This window comes from Hippichthys cyanospilos, chromosome 7, assembly GCF_059441005.1.
Source record: "Hippichthys cyanospilos isolate Australia breed blue-spotted pipefish chromosome 7, RoL_Hcya_1.0, whole genome shotgun sequence".
NCBI classification, from domain to species: domain Eukaryota; kingdom Metazoa; phylum Chordata; class Actinopteri; order Syngnathiformes; family Syngnathidae; genus Hippichthys; species Hippichthys cyanospilos.
The window spans coordinates 21,466,107-21,484,304 of record NC_142375.1 but is presented as its reverse complement, the minus strand read 5'-3'; the positions used below and the strand labels follow the sequence as shown (position 1 = coordinate 21,484,304).

The following is an 18,198-nucleotide window of genomic DNA, read 5'->3' as shown; positions in this document are numbered from 1 at the left end:
TAGCCCATAATGTGACAACACATCTGACAGACAAAGTACACACGTGCACGCATAAACTGCACTTCAGTTCAGTGTCACCACCATGGCCAAGAGAGGGAAAATGGAGCTGGACGAGGAGCGCGGTTCTTCCCGGGGTCTGAGTAACCTGGAAATATGTTTGATGGTCCTCTTTTTGATCATGACTGGTGTCAGCGTTGCCCTTGTGGTTGTCTACTTTGTCCACAATGAGGAAGAACCTGCGCCTCTTCAAGAGGGTGAGGACGAGCTATTGCCAATATATATATATATATATATATATATATATATATATGCGTGTGTGTAAAAACAATTTAAAAAAATGAAAAGGCGTTATACCATATATTATATTTAAGACAAATATTGCTGCAGTACAGTACATATATTTACTTAAATCTTTAATGATTTAACCTTATACAGTAGATGAACAGTCACCTTTACACCCTTTAAAGTCTTGCGCCAGCCATGGTCATATTAGCATTTTCACTAATGCAAATATACCACTCAAAAATCGAAAATCTCTGTTTTAATCAATGAAACAATACAGTAAAACTTTAAAATTCTCTAAAAATGTAAAAGCTTTTAAAACCTGCAATGTATGTACTTTTTTTTAAATATACTGTACTTCTTTAATATTATGTTGCATTGTTTGGTTGTATTCCCCTGGCGTTATTGTCGTTGTTTTTTTTTTTTTTTTTGCAGTGTGTTGTATTCTGTTATATTATTAAAATAAGAATAAAAAAAGGTTAAAGCGTTACTAAGATTCTGGGTGGAGGCGGGACTAGATTAGAACTCCTGCCCTCATTGGTTGGTGGTTATGACCGGAGCCAATCACGTGATTTATAGAAGTGCCAATCTCCCACTTGAAATCAGGTTTGAGTGTTTTGCACGCCATTTAACTCCGAGGCGACCATTGACCAATGACGGCAGGAGTTGTAATCTATACACAGAATCTTCAACGCGAATGACGCAGTGGGTAAAGCTAGTGCTTATTTTATTCAATGTTTATGCCACAAAGTAACAAGATAATCCAGAGGTGGATACTATACACTCGTTTAAACAAATGTTTGTAAATTTTATGCTACGCAACATCGATTCACAACGTAGCAGGAAAAAGCAGAAGCGAGGGAATGTTTGAGCATTTGTCACGGGAAGCTAACACGGACCTAGCATGAAAATAAATAAATAAAATAACATTTTAAAAATCTAAAATACATATACTTATTACTAAAAACTCCCAATTCATGCGTTCCACACACACATATTTTATTTGGTGCAAGCTGCTGTTCCACGAGCCGTATGAAAGGTTTCATGTTGGAATAGTTTTGTTTAAAAAAAAAAAAAAACGTCAGATTTGATGCCTTTTTTTTATGTCTTGAAATCTTTGCTGAGGTAACAGATTGGTACTCAGAAGTGATAAATCCTCTAAATCAGTTTGACCAGGGTGCAAATGATGTGACGGTGACATCCATAACGCATAGCAATATGTGAGTACATATATAAATGTTCCAAAAATAGAAAAAAATATATGTACTATAATGAATGTATACATTTAAAATACCAGCCGTATCGATTATAATTAGATGAATGTAAATAAATGAATGAATGTAATAAATGCCTCATTGGTCAGCCAACTGAAGCAGCATGTCAGAAAAATATATATTTTAGATGCGTCACACATGAAAACAAATCCCACACATACTTCTGCTGGTCACTAATACCATGCTGTGTAATCAATGCTGTTTCCATAGCAACACTTCTGACAAAAAAAAAAAACAGACGTCATACCATTGGTTGTCATTCCTTAAAGAGGTGCGTTCCCATTGACCTACAGAGAATAATCTCCTTTTTAAAGTTTAATAAAATTACCTCTTTAAAATCTCATTTTTGCGGTGTGAAAAATGGGGCTTGGCGATGATTTTACCGTCTTTATTTGACTCATTACTAATTCTTCACTCGTTAAGACGAATGATAAACTTTGAGATTTCCCCATTTTGTCCTGATGATCGAAAAGATTTTTTTCTCCGCCAAGTCTTACCACCTCATCGGGGAGCATCCACTCACAATGCGGAATCACTACGTAAAAATTTGCACCACGTCTTTGGCGATGTTGATCTCGATTGACAATGTGATGGCGTCCCCTTCTCCAGGCCCGGACTCGGGATGCGGCGGCCCACAGGAGCTCAGCGCGGCGTCGGGGACCTTCGTCAGCCTCCATTACCCCAGTAGCTATGACAACGGCTGGAGCTGCTCCTGGCACATTACCGTGGAGCCTGATAAGGTGACTTGACGCCGAACAAATCACCTTTCTCAACCCTCACAGCTTTGGAATATGTTACCTATGCTCAGTTCCGACATTTTCTCATTTTGCTTCGACGAGAATGTAAGACGTGTTTGTTTTTCGCCCTTTATTATTAGTTTGATTTGTTTTATGTCGCAGAGTGAACAGTTGGCGAGTGTTCTTGTTTTTGTGATGAAAGAAAAACATGTTTTTTTTTAAAACCGGTATTTTCGTTTTTGAAGCGAAACCTGACTGTTGTGCTATTCTTTGCCCCCGCGCCTACACTCACATTGATTACCAAAGACATATTTTTGTGTGTTTATTTTTTTAAGGTGACCAGAATCCCAGGTAGCAAATTAATTTTGGTTAATTCATTGGTCATCATTTGAAAAATGTGAAGATTTGCTAAATGATGAAATTGACAACTGATGGCTCTGCAGCCTCTGCAGATCTCCAAACTTCGTAATATTCCGCTAGCTCGGAGCTTCTCAAATGGGCGGGGGGGGGGATATCCAAGTCTTTCGTTTTCCCCCAAAACACAACTTTGAATGTGTTCCTGCTACGTCTCATTTCGCCTCCCCCTTGACCTAATAAAAAGATGGATGTGACGATTACATTTTTTTTTTTTGGTCGCAGGTGATCTCACTATGGTTTGAAGAGTTCGCTTTGGAGGACACGGACTTGTGCACCGCGGACTTCATCACCCTTCGAGATTCGTTGGGAATCATCGGTCAGCTGGACCTACATTCAGATACCCGGAAAGAAAACGAGTCGATGATTTTTACGCGACGTTTGCAGGCAAATACTGTGGCTACAGCAAACCTTTACCTCTGGTGTCTCTGAGCAACCGCCTGACCGTCTACTTTGACACCAACGACAGGAAAACAGACCAAGGATTTAAGGCTCGTTACGAGGCCGTGTCTCCGGAGCGCACATCGGGTAAAATGGCGGAATATACCGTGACCCTTTAAAATGGAGTGGCGTTGAGGAAAGGGGGGGGTATTCATGTATCCTTGGAATAGCAGTGTACTCCATCCTTGCCACCAGAAATAGCAGGAGCTGGTGGTGTTCTCCATGGTGACCAGGGAGATCTGCTGACCCCTGGATTTCCCAAGCAGAACTACCCGAATGGGGCACTTTACCAGGTAATGTGCAACCGGGGTGCTCATTTTATTGCTCTGAGATCAACCTGAGATGTGAATATCACATGACCAAACCTGGAAAACTGGGTGAGCCATGATGATTAATTTAATGACTAAATTAATGATCTTTCCATGCCAAATGAATCCTTTTTAAACACATTGTTCTACTTGCGTTCAACTGAAATGTGCTGAAGGCTCAGGTAACAACCAATCACAGCTTAGCTTGTGAATGTCACATGACCAAACCTAGACAACTGGGTGAGCCGTGATGAATAATTTAATGACTAAATCAATGGTCTTTCCATGTCAAATGAATCTTTTTTAAACACATTGTTCTACTTGCGTTCAACTGAAATGTGCTGAAGGCTCAGGTAACAACCAATCACAGCTTAGCTTGTGAATGTCACATGACCAACAGGTGAGCCATGTTTGACCATTACATGAGCCTCCAGCACATCTGCTGTCGTTTTCGGTGGATAGCAAGTGAATAAAAAAAGAAATTGTCAAGTTATTCACCCTAAATGAAAAATTGTTTAGTTACATGTTTACAATAACATGGATGAATTCGATTCATTTATCTTTTTAGATATCCGCCATATGAAAATCAGCTTACTCGTGAAATCCAGATTTCGCACGATACTTATTAAAAGAGCCATCAAAATGAGATGATTGACAATTTATCGATTATTCAACGAATCAACAACTTTTTAAATAATCGAATAATTGATTGGAGCTTTTTTTTTTTTAACTTAAGATTACTCATATTTTTATTTACTTACTTACTTATATTTTTTTGTAGAACTTCATGAAAATAGACTATTTTGTGTTAATCAAAATAAGACATCCTACCGTGTAAAACAATGACCGAACCAGTACTTGAAGTAATGGTAGAGTTTGTTGTTTTTGTTGTCACCAAGCAGTAATAACTAAACAATATTTGTGTAGCAAAAAAGTAAACTTTTTTTTTTTAAAAAGAAAATAAAGTTGTACCCGATTGTTAATCCATAGAATAATCAATTAAAAAAAAATAAATAAATAAACGACGGATTATAAAACTGACGATTACAGTTTGCTTCGGCTTGAAAAACGGCAGTTTGACGACAACAGAAGAGAGCCTAAGGAGCCGGCTTTTGCTACTGACTTGCTAAATTGCCCACTTCTGGTAATTAGGTAAATTAATATGCAATTTGGGGTTTAGCAAAAATTCGTGTTCCAATTGACTCTGACGTGAGATTGCCTTACAACGTTGTGCTATTTTTTTGCGTGTACTTATAAAGTGGAAAATCACCGTGCCCGAAGGCGAGCGGGTTCGACTGACGTTCACCTCCTTCGACCTGGTGCCAGAGGTGTGCGGAGACTTTGTGCAGGTCTTCGACGTCTCTTCGTCATTGGGTAAGTGCGCGATAAAAATGCGTAATACTTCTCTATTTCGGCAAGACTTATTCATCTTAAGGTGTTTGCTGGAAGGTAAATTCTGTGGGGGAGCCTTGCCCAAACCAGTCGAATCCAGCAGCAACACCATGGTGGTGCGCTTCAAATCGGACAGCAGCAAGAGCTCCAGAGGGTTCAATGCCACTTTCACCAAGTCCAGCCTCCCGCCAATTGTGATCCCCACCACCATGAGGCCTACTACCACATCCAAACCCACCACCCAGACACTCCCACCGACCCCTACGCCTACTGGTAAATCTTTGTTCCACTTTGGGCCTACTGGCGCAATAGCTAGCTGGCCCTCAATAGCATCAGCGGTTTTCCATCCTCTGATTGGTTGATCACATGTAACATCACTTTCGCTTTCTCAGGTGGGCCAATTATTCTCAGTGGGCGCAAGGGGGCCATCCAGTCAGCCGGCTTCCCCGATCCGTATCCCGCTCACCAGAACGTCTCTTGGAGGATAAGCGTACCCAAAGGGTTTCTAGTGAAGCTGCACATTGTCGAGCTGGCCATTACGGGCGATACGGGGCAGTGCAAGGAAGACAAGTTGGTTGTATCAGACGCTTATAGCACGCTAGGTGATCTTTTTCATAGCATCCTATTTATTCTTAGCGCTTAGATTAGTTTTCATCAGTGTTGAGAGGAATGCATTACAAATGTAACATAATTACTGTAACGCATTACTTTACTGTGATGCGGTAGAGTAATATATTACACATCAAAAAATAGTAATGTTATACTTGTTATAAATGAGAGTAACGCAATTCATCACAACAAAACTTCACGAAGACCAGCAATGTGACCAACCGTTTAGAGCGGTGCCATACTAACGTGAAATTAGCCATAAGAGAACACATGGAGGATTGCGTTATATATCGCAAACCAAACTGGAGGTGCGTTCATCATCACTCACATAGTAGGACATCTCATCCATCTATGGAAACTCATCATCAAACATCAAATTATTGGCACTGTAACAAAGAGCCTAGCCATTGAATTAACTAATAAATGAACCGTCCGACTTAGAAACTATTGCATTAACCAATCAGGGAAGTAGCTACAGTAAGTAACAAGCAAACAAATTAAACTCACTGACAAATTGTCTAACAAACTATCAAACTGTCGAACAAACTGGTATTCTTCTCCCCGGTCTCAACTATGCTCTGTCTTCGCCTGTGTCCCATTTGCTCTCCTCCTGAGTGTACTTTGAAATATTGTCAGAATGCTATCAGATTGTAGATACAGACCGAAAACATTTCCCTGAAGTTATCCTCTTTAACTTTGAAATGAGGATGCCTGATGTAGTAGATATGATAATGAAATTGCATCAGAGTACGCGCGCGCACGCTCACAATATTCCGAATGATAAACGGTGTCCTCTGCATGTCCGCCTGACGGTCTCCATGTCCATTTGCAGGGACGCACTGTGGCTACATCCGTCCTCCAGTCGTGGTCGCCGCCACCGACACTCTGTCTGTCTCCTTCCTGTCTGACGGTCGCCTCGCTGACAGGGGCTTCTCGGCCAAATGGGAGGCCGTGTATCCTGAGGATATAGCAGGTGCGCAAGCACACAGTAGCCTGTGCGCACACACACACACACACACACACACGTGCACACACACACATTGTACATCAAGGAGTGGCTTATGATAAAAGGTGAAGCCCTTCTGGCCCAGGCTGAGACCCAAGTGATTACATCTGCAGTGTGAACTTTTGCCCATTGAGCCTCCACGAGCAATATTTTATGACTTTCTTGATAAGGAACCAAGGTCACCCACAAGCATGATAGTGATATAATTATTATAATTATTTATTAGGAGAAATTATATTGAGTTTTCGCTTACCAACAAATAGTGTTGTTTGTGCATTAAAAGTGACAGCCAGGAATCTAAGGAATATAAGGCGCACCTAAAAGCCTTATTTAAAAAAAAAAGCTGACGTGCGCCTTATAATCAGGTGCGCCTTATATATGGATCAATATTGAGATTGGGATTTGAAGATGGGGAATTAAGTGATTAAGTAAGCTTTACCTGTTTCTTTTGTGTGTTTACAGTTGAACAAGGTTGCTCATATTGACATTGAGTTATTACGCTATTGAAAGTTTAGTTATTGTTTGAGTTATTATTGTTATTACTTTGAGTATTACTAGATTGTGATTGAAAAAGTTTAAAATATGTCATTAATTGAGGGTGCGCCTTGTAATCCGGTGCGCTTTATGGTGCGGAAATTACAGTAATCTTTATCAAACATATTTTAAATCATACGATGACACGTGAGACAATTATTTTGATGATCTATTATTATAATATATGACTTGATTTTATTTCCATTTTAAACGTACACTTATTTAATTTAATATGTTTGTATAAATATGTAGTATTTATTTGTATGCATATTTCTTAATAATATTATTATTCAAGCACAACGGATTTCAGTAATGTGTTTTAAGAATGCAAAAAATATAAGAATTAAGTATTTGTATTTATCGGATTCTTAAAACTACCACAATTGCATAATATATACATAATATAGCATACTGTTGCTATAATAATCAATTATCGTATTATTTTATCGAAATATAATTTCTACACATCTGAATAAAAAGTGACTATCAAAAGTGACAACAATCACATTTTAGATATCTAATATTTTCATTTCATTTTTACATATGAATTATCTGGTGACGTAATACATATGTGTTTATTATTTACTGTGTATAAATTGTTTATAAAAGCCATAAGGTTGTTTATAATTAATATTAATAATATAACATATATCTTTCATAGTTGTATATGTTTTTAGATATAATCATTTGTATAAAAATTCTTATTATCGTTATATTTATATATATTTTGGTTCAGAAATCCAAGGATGCGGCTTGTCATCGAAGGAGGCGATTGGTGTGATGAAGTCTCCTAATTGGCCAATGAACTACAAGGCCAACGGCGAGTGCATGTGGAATGTCGTGGTGCCGCTTGGCAAGAAAATCACACTGAACTTCACCCATTTTGACCTGGAGCCCAAAGACTTCCTATCGCCTAAGTGCTTCGACAGCGTTGCGGTGTATGACATCAACGGCTTGACCAACACCTTGAATCAGAAGCATGGTGGGTACGAGCGATGAGCATTTCATAAACAGCTCAAGTTACTCTGTAAATCTTTTTTCTAGGGCCCTTTTGTGGCGCCAAGATCCCTCAAAGTATCCAGACCAAAGGTAACAGGCTTGTGGTACGCTTCCATTCGGACCTGCTCACGGAGGCCAAAGGTTTCAGGGCCTACTGGACGACAAATCCCAGCCTGCCTGCACCGACTGAGCCACCGGTTCCCCCAAATCCTTGGGATGACATCAATATAGGTGGAGTGTTGTTATGATAGCGGCAGTGATCGAAGAAAAACAATCAGCACAAAGTTGTGTAGCTTTTTTATTTCGGGCACTTTAAGTTACCGTATTTCTCTGCGTACAAGTCAAGTTTTTTTCTCCTCAACTTCAACCCCCATACTGGGGGGTCGACTTATACCAGCCTAACTCAAAACCAGACCAACTTTCGCACTTTTTACAGTTTCAGACTAACCTGTGACTTGTATAAACCATGGAAAAAATCAAGTTAACATTTGTTAAAAGTTGATTCATATTGCTTTTCCGTTTGTTAATGTTTAAAAGAATACAGTATTTATAAATAACAATCTTATTCGTAGTCACCGCAGGGAGTGGTGGTAAGATGTTTTCTCTTTCCTTGTGGGGCTTTGCAAAAAATAATTGAGTAAGACTGGGGTAGGGTCACGAAACCAAACGATTCTTTCAATTTTTGCTCCAACAATGAGATGAGTAATCTGCTTCTCGTCCGCTTCCAGACTGGCCCAGCACATGCGGTAAACCGGCCATCCCTCCCTCCGTTTTGTCCCGCATTGTGAACGGAGAACCAGCCAGGCCGCATTCGTGGCCCTGGCAGGTGTCCATGCAGGTGAAAAACTAACTGCCCCTATAACCTCCCTATTCAAACAGTATTAAAGCCTACGTGGTGACATGGTGGTATTCACTGTCAGGTATGGCCATCCAGTCGACCCGAGCCAACTTTCTTTCACACGTGTGGGGGAACTCTTATTCACAAGAACTGGGTGCTCACAGCAGCTCACTGCTTTATCAAGTAAGTCTAAAAAATACACGAGAAGTGAATATATAGTGCGGGATGACAGTAACAAACAAAAAAGTGTGCAAAAAAAAACAAACTGGCCCATATATTGACTACTAGTGGTAAATAACATCAAACAACAAAAATCAATTATCGACATAATTATTAATAAATATTTGTTCACAGCCAATAATCAACATAAAATGTCGGTCCCGCTCTCAAAGAGAAATAAATATTTGTCCGTACAAAAATATTCAACCTAAAGCGTCCTCTTTTAGGATCATAGTAGAAATCTGAATTTCACTGACAGAATCTGGGTTTGTAAAATACCTAAATTGAATAACCCACTGAATATCAAATTTGTTTTATGAACTTATATTCTCTTGAAACATTTAATTAATTCAATAATTATTTTTAAAGGATTTTTGCATGTTTTTTTTTTTTATGGTACGGATACCCGTACCCTCATTTGAGAACCACTGGGTTAGCGCACAATATGAGGTCTGAAAAAAGGAAAACAACTCTGAATAGAAAACATAAAGACAACATATTTCAATCAAAAATGTTCACATTTTTCTTTTTTTCCAGGAGATACTTACGTTATACATTTCAGTTGAATAATCCACTCATTTCCTGTTCAGTTACGCTGACGAGCTGCACCGCTGGCAAATGTGCCTGGGAAAGCACAATCTAACCGTCACAGAGCCCAGCCAGCGCTGCTTGAACGTGACGGGCATCTACCGGCACGAGGCCTTCAGGTACCCCACTGTGCCCAGCGTGGAGTTCGACATTGCCTTGGTCAGGCTTGACGGAGAGGCAGAAGTCAGTGACCAGATCTCCTATGCCTGCCTCCCCTCCCTGGAGGAAGTCCTGCCCGGGGGAAAGAAGTGCTACGCCACCGGCTGGGGGGATGAGACAGGTATCTTAGTGTCAGAGGGATCAATAAGAGAGACTGGTGACAACACAGGCTGAGTCAAACCTTGTCCTTTGCAAAAGGAGAAGGGTTTTGTGAACTGTTTTGAAATTTGCCTTTATTTCCCAAGCAGTATGTGGTTTACAAACTAGCTACGCAGTGCGTAGCTATGTATGTGTGTATATATATATATATATATATATATATATATATATATATATATATATATATATATATATATATATATATATATATATATATATATATATATATATATATATGAATCCTAAAAGATGAACAACATTTTTGCGTCCTACATTTTCAGGGGATTCCCTAAACGCCAAAGTAGCAGAGTCCCTAAACCAGGTGGCCTTGCCTGTAGTACCATACAACACATGCAAGCGGATGGACTACTGGTGGTTTCAGGTGAAGCCCTCCATGATCTGCTGCGGTTACACACTGCCAGACGAGCTCAAGTCAGTCTGTCAGGTAAAAAAAACAACTGACGCAAGATGGGCGGCGGGAGGGTTTCTCCTGTAACATCTTGGGTTTTGCCATGCAGGGAGATTCCGGTGGGCCGCTGGTGTGCCAAGATGGGCCCAACAGTCCCTGGGAAGTTCACGGAATCACCAGCTTTGGTCCCATCGGGTGCATCATGAACAAGAAACCTTCGGTGTTCACCCGCTCGTCCGCTTACCTTCCCTGGATCAGCAATGTCGTACGCAGGGACATCTACAACAGACATAGTAAGGTTCATTGTTCATTTTACTGTTTATGCGAATGTAATGAAACTTTGTTATTTCTAACTTAAATCTGGACAGAAATGAGGGAACTTAAAAGGGAACCAATCTAAACTGGCTGATTGAACCCTTGTATTGCGTCCAAGCCTTTGATCTTGACACAAGTTCAACATGGCACTACCACTTAGTTCGATTTGGTCAACTTATTTTTCAGTCAGCTTACCCGATTTGGTCGACATTTTCTCCACCCCTGTCGGGGCAGGGGTGGACAAATTAATATTAGCTGAAATACTAACATTTTACTGGTAGCTCAATAAGTTCAGTAACCCTTCAACATTTTGTCTATCATTATTTTGATGACTAAATTATTCCTCACGTACATTTAAAACTTTTACATACACAGTTTGACAATTGCTGTGGACAGAATATGGCATCACTTGTGATGAAGGGCTCAGGTAACCACCAATCACAGCTGAGCCTGTAAACAGCACATTGCCAACGGGTGAGCCGCGATTAGTGAGCCTTTTAATTGTACATAAAAACGAAGTTAGTTCTCAAATTTATTATCGAACAAATATTAAATGTTTACTGCTGAAAATGGCTAAGTAACTGGGCTTTTACTTTAGTTAATGCCTTCAAGTAAAGTAGAGTTTCCTGAACACATTCTTTTGCTTGATTTTTCCCATCCGTTCTCCCCATGTAGCATCCGGCTGCGGCGGCGCAAAAGACTTGACGGGCACAGGCGGCACTTTGTCGTCCATGGGCTTCCCAGGCAGCTATGACAACCAGGCCAGATGCCGGTGGAACGTCCACGCGCCCGCCGGCAAACTAGTGCACCTTCATTTCACTAACTTTTCTCTGGAGGAGAGTCAAATGTGCTTGAGCGACAAAGTCAGCATCTCAGATGCAACTGGAAGTCTGGGTATGGAACTTCAATGCTTATTTTGAACATTTATTTCAAGATTTTTATTTTTTTGCAAATCCGTATTTTCCACATATAAGGCGCAGTGGATTATAAGGCACACCCTCAATTAATGACATATTTTAAAACTTTTTCAATCACAATATAGTAATACTCAAATTAATAGCAATGATAACTCAAATAATAACTCAACTCTCAATGGCATAACTCAATGTCAATATGAGCAACTTTGTTCAACTGTAAACACACAAAAGAAACGGGTGAGGCTTACTTTATCAGCTCATTCCCCATCTACCAATCCCAATCTCGATATTGATCCATATATAAGGCGCACTTGAGTATAAGGCGCACCATCAGCTTTTTAAAAAAAATAAGACTTTTAGGTGCGCCTTATAGTGCGGAAAATACTGTTTATTGAATTGGCAGTTTTAACAAGTTCCTTCTCCTCCTTCAGGCACCTACTGCAGTCACACACCACCTATGGACCTGGTGAGCGATGGCAGCTCACTTCACATCAGCTTCTCGTCCAACGACAAGGTGGTGGACACTGGCTTCGCGGCCACCTGGAAGGCGGTGGACCCTTCGGAAGGTAATAGGTCTCCTTAGACTCACACCGGGGTTTCCCAGCCAAACCTTGTGGGGTCCACACAATCATTTGTATCGCGGCCATCATTTTAAAAAGAAGGTACTTACATGTTGCGAATGGCATGATTATAAAACAAACACAATAAACCGGTGATGACGTGCAGGCTTCCTCAAGTGGTGCATGAAAGAATGACATTTTCTTTTTTTAGTTCTCACAGTGTCATCTCACCTACTCTATGATTTTATTACATTACAGCACCATGCGGGGGGATGTTCAGCAGCCCCCAGGGTGAACTCACCAGCCCAAACTGGCCCAAAGACTACCCCACCCAGACAGTGTGTACATGGAGGATCCAGGTCCCTGCCAGCAAAAGCATCCATGTGGCATTCACACACTTTGAGCTGCAAGCCGTCAACCTGCTAGGCAACTGTGTGGACTATGTGGAGGTTTTCAACGGGGGAAACATGTTGTCGCAAGGTCAGTAGCCGGATGTGTGTGTGTGTGTGTGTGTGTATATATATATATATATATATATATATATATATATATATATATATATATATATATATACTTTTTTTTTCTGCAGGTCGTTTCTGTGGCTTTGCCCCGCCACCCAAACTGACCATTTCTGGCGACACGGTAGTCATCCGCTTCTTAAGCAACAATGCGAACCGGCAGCAGGGCTTCCGCGGCTACTGGACCACCGACGACGGCGTCATCCCGACTCTACCCCCTCCCACGCCCAAGCCGTGGGACAACATCACCATTAGTGAGTTTGGAATTGTAATGTACCGCTGTAAGAGTCGAGTATAAAGTATCTGAAAGTTATAGCTTGAATACCGTAATTCCCCAAATACTATATAGAATTCACCTATATTAAGGACGCAGCCTTGATTTTGGGGTCAAATTCTGGTATTTTCTGTTACCGTGTGGAAGATGCACCAACACTTTGGGAAGTATGTAAAAACTATAGCAAAACTGAGCCGATTTCATCTTCCTAAACCCTTCATATTTTGTAGTATTCATATCTGTAAGTTGGAAATTTGTTGCGGATTAAGAGTGTTTCAGATGTCCTACATTGTGAGTGGTCAGTGAATACCTCGCCAGGAAAAGGTTGAATGCGCTCGAAGAATCGTTTTTCCTTTTACTCGTGCTGCACTTCGAGTTAATTTTACCATAATTACCCGAAGTGCCGCTCCATACGTATTCCACTAAGTTTATGATTGTGTGTATGCCAAAAGACCACAATTAATAAACGAGTCAAATGGAATACCTTCCCGTGTTCTCTAACCGATGCACAAAGCTCCATACTTTGCCATCCTTAATTGAATCAGCAATTTATTCACTTTTACATGATCCTCTCCATTTTAGTAATATTCCTGTGTGTGAACAATGATGGAATCGGACGATGGTTCAGTCTGCTCGCTTCTTTTATCGAAAATAATGCTGTAACAACTTCAGCTAACACAAATTTTTGGGTGGATTTTGTGTTATCAAGCGCTCACAAAGATTTGGGAAAATACATTTTAGAAATATAAATGTAGCGGTGTAAAAATAAACATTGCCAGAAATACAGATGACTGCCCTGTTTCATTCCAAAAATCTTTTCAAAGCCTGGCTAATATTTGGCATGTCTAACACAGGCTGGCCAGAGGATTGCGGAAATCCCGCAGTGGCCCCCAATACGGGCACAACAAAGATTGTTAATGGAGAAGAAGCTGTACCCCACTCCTGGCCCTGGCAAGTCTCCATGCAGGTACAGTGACCGTCCCATAGAGAACATAGTTATTAACTAATATTACTTAGCTATTTGATGAATACAGTACTGTATAATGTGATTTTTTTCGATTTTTTTTTTCCATTTGCGCATTGTTTAAATTATTTTTTATTTTGAAATATTTTTAATTTTTCCTGGAAAAATCCACGAAGTACTGAGACCTCGATATCTGAGACCGCAAAGTAGGAGGGATCACTGTATACATATACTGTATATTGTTCCTTCTGTAGGCCTCGCCTATGTCTCCCATCCCTTACATGCACGGCTGTGGAGGTTCTTTGATCCACAAGGAATGGATCCTAACAGCCGCTCACTGTTTTATGACGTAAGATGGGGGGGGGGGGGGGTCACCTACACCTTCAAATATCCATTCTCGCTTTTCAGCCCCCTCAACCAAACGTCATACTGGCGCATGTGCCTGGGGAAGCACCACATGAACTCCTCCAGGGACATCCCGTCGGCAGAAGCGTGCTACAGGGTGGACCGCATCATACGCCACGAGGGCTTCGTCTATGAGCAGGACCCCAGTGACATCACCCACGACATCGCCCTGGTGCATCTAGCCCAACCCGTCAACATGACGCGGGAGATCAGCCCCGTATGTCTGCCCCGACCCGAGGTGGTGGTGGAGGCAGGGACGCGCTGTTTTGTCACCGGTTGGGGCGATGAGAAAGGTACGGTCATTTTCTTTCGGTGTGAAAGTTACCGACAGAAACGGACAAAGTTGATTCTGCAATTTTTAGATTTCTGTCTGGAAAAAAAAAAGAAATGTGCAGTGAGCACATAGAAACAGAGGCAGGATGTTGCATGTGTGTAATGGTATTCCATAACGCCAGTATCGGGGTAGAAGGGATTTGAACAACCGGCATACACGTTATCCTGGCATCGGGGGGAAAAAAAACGTTTTGTGATTCGTGTTATTTGCTTCCGTGTGAAAGTTAGAGACTCGAAGTGTAGGGATGATATCTACCTGACATCAGAGCCAGAACGGAAGCAGGATGATGTCTGACTGGGCGGGATTTAGAACCTGATGTTTAAGATACTCTAAAAGTCCATGTAAAAAATTGAGACGTTCAAAAAAGAAAAACATGTCTGGTCTTCAATTTTGCTGAATACCTGTATGAAATGGGCTTCACTGTGCGTAAAGCCAACCTTTCCTATGTCACTGTTCTGCGTGAAAGGGACGACTACAGAATTTGGGACAAAGTCGACCTGACAATTATCCCACTTCTGAGAACATATCAGAGCTATTAAATGCAGTTAAAATCAGTTTGTGAGATCATATGCTTGGTATGTGTAACACCGGGACGGGGTTGCAAATTTGACCAACCGGCATCCAAGTTGTCCCAGAATTGGGCAAAAAAACAAAACAAAACAAAAAAAAGTCTGATTTTGGCTGTGATGTTTCATTTTTTTCAGCATACATGGTTCTGTGTGAAAGGTAGCAATATGAAGTGAAGGGATGAATAATGCCTGACAATTTTCAGGTTTTGCAGTAGTATCAAAGCCATAACAAAAGCAGCAATGACTGTAATCCTTCCAATGTCGCTGAAGATGCTCTAAAACCCAGATGTGGAAACATCTTCAGTTTTGCAGGATTTCTGTGTGAAAGGGGTCTCAGACTGTGCATGAAGACAACATTTCCTATGTCACTGCCCTGCGTGAAAAGTACGAGCACAGAATCGGGGACAAAGTCTACCTGATGATTCTCATGCTTCTGATGGCATCAGTCAAATCTGTACCCCCTTTCACGCTGTCCATCGAAGCTGGATTTTTCTTGTGTCTCAAGCCTGTGTGAAAGTATCAACAAGAAATGAACCAGGCATGTTCCAAGCTTTTGAGGCAATGTCAACGCTAGTCAACCATTAGCCCCTCCCACTGTGAGAAGACAGCCAATGACAGTAGTTAGTCAGACCATGCAGGTGGTCAGGGCGCGAAAAGAAACCCAACTCGCAGCATATCAGAACAAGACATGCAGACTTTTAGGGATTTTTTTCAACATTCTTCTCTTGGTATATAGGAAACCTCTTCCCTAAAGTGTCTGAGAAACTCAACCAGGCTGCCCTTCCTGTGGTGGACTTCAACACCTGCAGCAAACCCGCCTACTGGTGGGACACGCTGCGTCCCTCTATGATCTGCGCCGGGTACGAGTCCCCCGATGAGCTCAAGTCTGCGTGCCAGGTAAGGGAACGCGTCCGTCCATAGGTGACATTTTTATGTCTTGCTGTTCCGTACGAACGGCACCAGGTGGTGGATTTTGCAAATGACCTCACAAGTGATATCGGAGCTATAACAGGGGCAGGGTGAAATTTGTGTGTAAGGGTGCCGGGGCTGGGGTGTGGGCACCTGACACCTGGTTCTGTGTGAAAAGAAAGTAGGTTTTTCTTGGGTGGAAATTTTGCAGCATTTCTGTGTGATAGACTATTCCTGGTGGTGACTTTTTTTTATCGTTTCTGTGTGAAAGGTACGCTCATAGAATGGAGGAACAAATACTAACCCAAGTGCATTCTAAAATGACAAGAAATGTGTGTGAAATTTAGTATAATTAATTTTAGTTATTCTCGCAACGGATGTGCCAATTTTACAGGATTTGTTTGAGAGAAGCGGTGAATTCTATAGCTCATTTCACACTGTCCATCATGTTTTTTTTTTCTTTTGGTGATGTTGCATTGTGTGATAAGTAATGAAATAGAATGAATGGATAATATCTACCTTGAAATTTTTCAACCTTGGTGGTAGAACCAAATCTGTAAAAAAAGCATGAAGATAACTGTGTGTTATGAGTGTGACGATTAACACCTGATACTCATTTATCCTACTATCAGGCCATATCTGGGTTCTGCAAAAAAGGTTAAAAGAGGCTATATAAAAATATTCCCTTTCTCGCAGCTTTTTTTTAATCTGTGTGAAAGATACTGGCAACAAGCGTTCAAATGAAGTCTAAATTATTCATTGTCAAATGCCAAGTTTGTAGGATCTCTGCGTGAAAGAAGCCACTTAAAACTACCCCTCCTGTTACACTGCCTGTCAATGTCATTGTTTTTCCCGTGCCTTTGCGCTGTGTGAAAGGTAATGAAACAAAATCAACGGATAAACATTTTAGACCTTTCTGGTAAAAATCAAAGCCTTCCAAAATAGCATGAAAATAATTGTGTGTAAGGAGTGTGAAGACTATCCCCTGATATTCACTCGTCCCTTTATCAGGCCATTACTGTGTTCTGTTTGAAATCTCAAAGCATTCCTTTTCATACTTTTTTTTTTTCATACTCCATTGTCAGTGATCTTTGTGAAAGGCACCCCGCACATCATGTAAGGATTTATAAATGACAGGAGACGGCTCCTTTTTCCTGCGATATGCCAAATTTGCAGTTTCTCTGTGTGAAAGATGCTCAACGACTTCAAATGCATTTTCGAACATTTGTTGGGTGTATTTTTGGACTTGGGAATGTATGCTGTCCCCTCACCACTGACGTTTACATAACTGCCAGTTTTGTTTGTGATCATTCATCCCAAATACACGCTTCGTCGCCCACAAGGGCCAAAATAAGGGGCTTTGTTATACTCCTGGCTGCAGCTTCATCCGAGTCTCACTTCACCCCACAGGGCGACTCTGGGGGCCCCTTTGCGTGCAAGACCGGCAGAGCCAATGCCACCTGGGAGGTACATGGCGTGGTCAGCTTCGGGCCCCAGGGATGCATCAAGGACAAAAAGCCGTCTGTGTTCACGCGCGTTTCTGCCTTTAGCCACTGGATCCATGACAATATCAAAAAATTCATGTACGAAAGAGACAATTAATATACTACAGTGAGTACCTTGACTTTCAAGTTTAATGCCTTCCGTGAACATGTGGTATCTTCAATAACGTGAACGAGAAGAAAAAAAAAAAACAACTTTCCGGTATTTTTTTGTGTAATTTGTACAAACGTAACTGACAATTGGTATAAACTATGCAAATATGGAGCCCGCTCGTTCCAGTGTAGAATATGAAACTATATACTAAATATACGTCAGTAATTGAAGCATGTGATTTCTCCCAATGACTCAGGAGAGGAAGTCAGGTTTGAGAATAATTATCTGTGGTTGTGCCTTTGTTATAAGTACAAAACTCATCTTATTTCAAAAAGTTGAAAATCTAATTTTACAGGGCCAAGTTTAGAATTTGCAAACACTGTGGGGAATGCAAGGGAAATGTCAGAAATATAAGTTGGTGTGTGGCTTATGTTAGGAGAAATAAAATGTGTACAATTTCTATGTCTCA

General features: G+C 40.9%; 1 protein-coding gene across 1 annotated transcript; it reads left to right on the top strand.

Moving 5' to 3' along the window:
* The first annotated feature begins 45 nt into the window (after window positions 1-45).
* LOC148421583 (ovochymase-2) lies at window positions 46-18,181 on the top strand. Its single transcript, XM_088419140.1, has 25 exons — window positions 46-254; window positions 2,166-2,296; window positions 2,933-3,026; window positions 3,095-3,235; window positions 3,344-3,441; window positions 4,716-4,830; window positions 4,906-5,121; window positions 5,241-5,450; window positions 6,290-6,430; window positions 7,734-7,979; window positions 8,042-8,227; window positions 8,725-8,834; window positions 8,917-9,017; window positions 9,644-9,921; window positions 10,241-10,404; window positions 10,478-10,661; window positions 11,359-11,577; window positions 12,032-12,166; window positions 12,419-12,640; window positions 12,750-12,932; window positions 13,807-13,919; window positions 14,171-14,265; window positions 14,325-14,614; window positions 15,961-16,121; window positions 17,544-18,181. The coding sequence occupies exons 1-25, from the start codon at window positions 83-85 to the stop codon at window positions 17,733-17,735; spliced, it is 4,197 nt and encodes a 1,398-aa protein (XP_088275266.1). The 5' UTR covers window positions 46-82; the 3' UTR covers window positions 17,736-18,181.
* The last annotated feature ends 17 nt before the right edge of the window (window positions 18,182-18,198 follow it).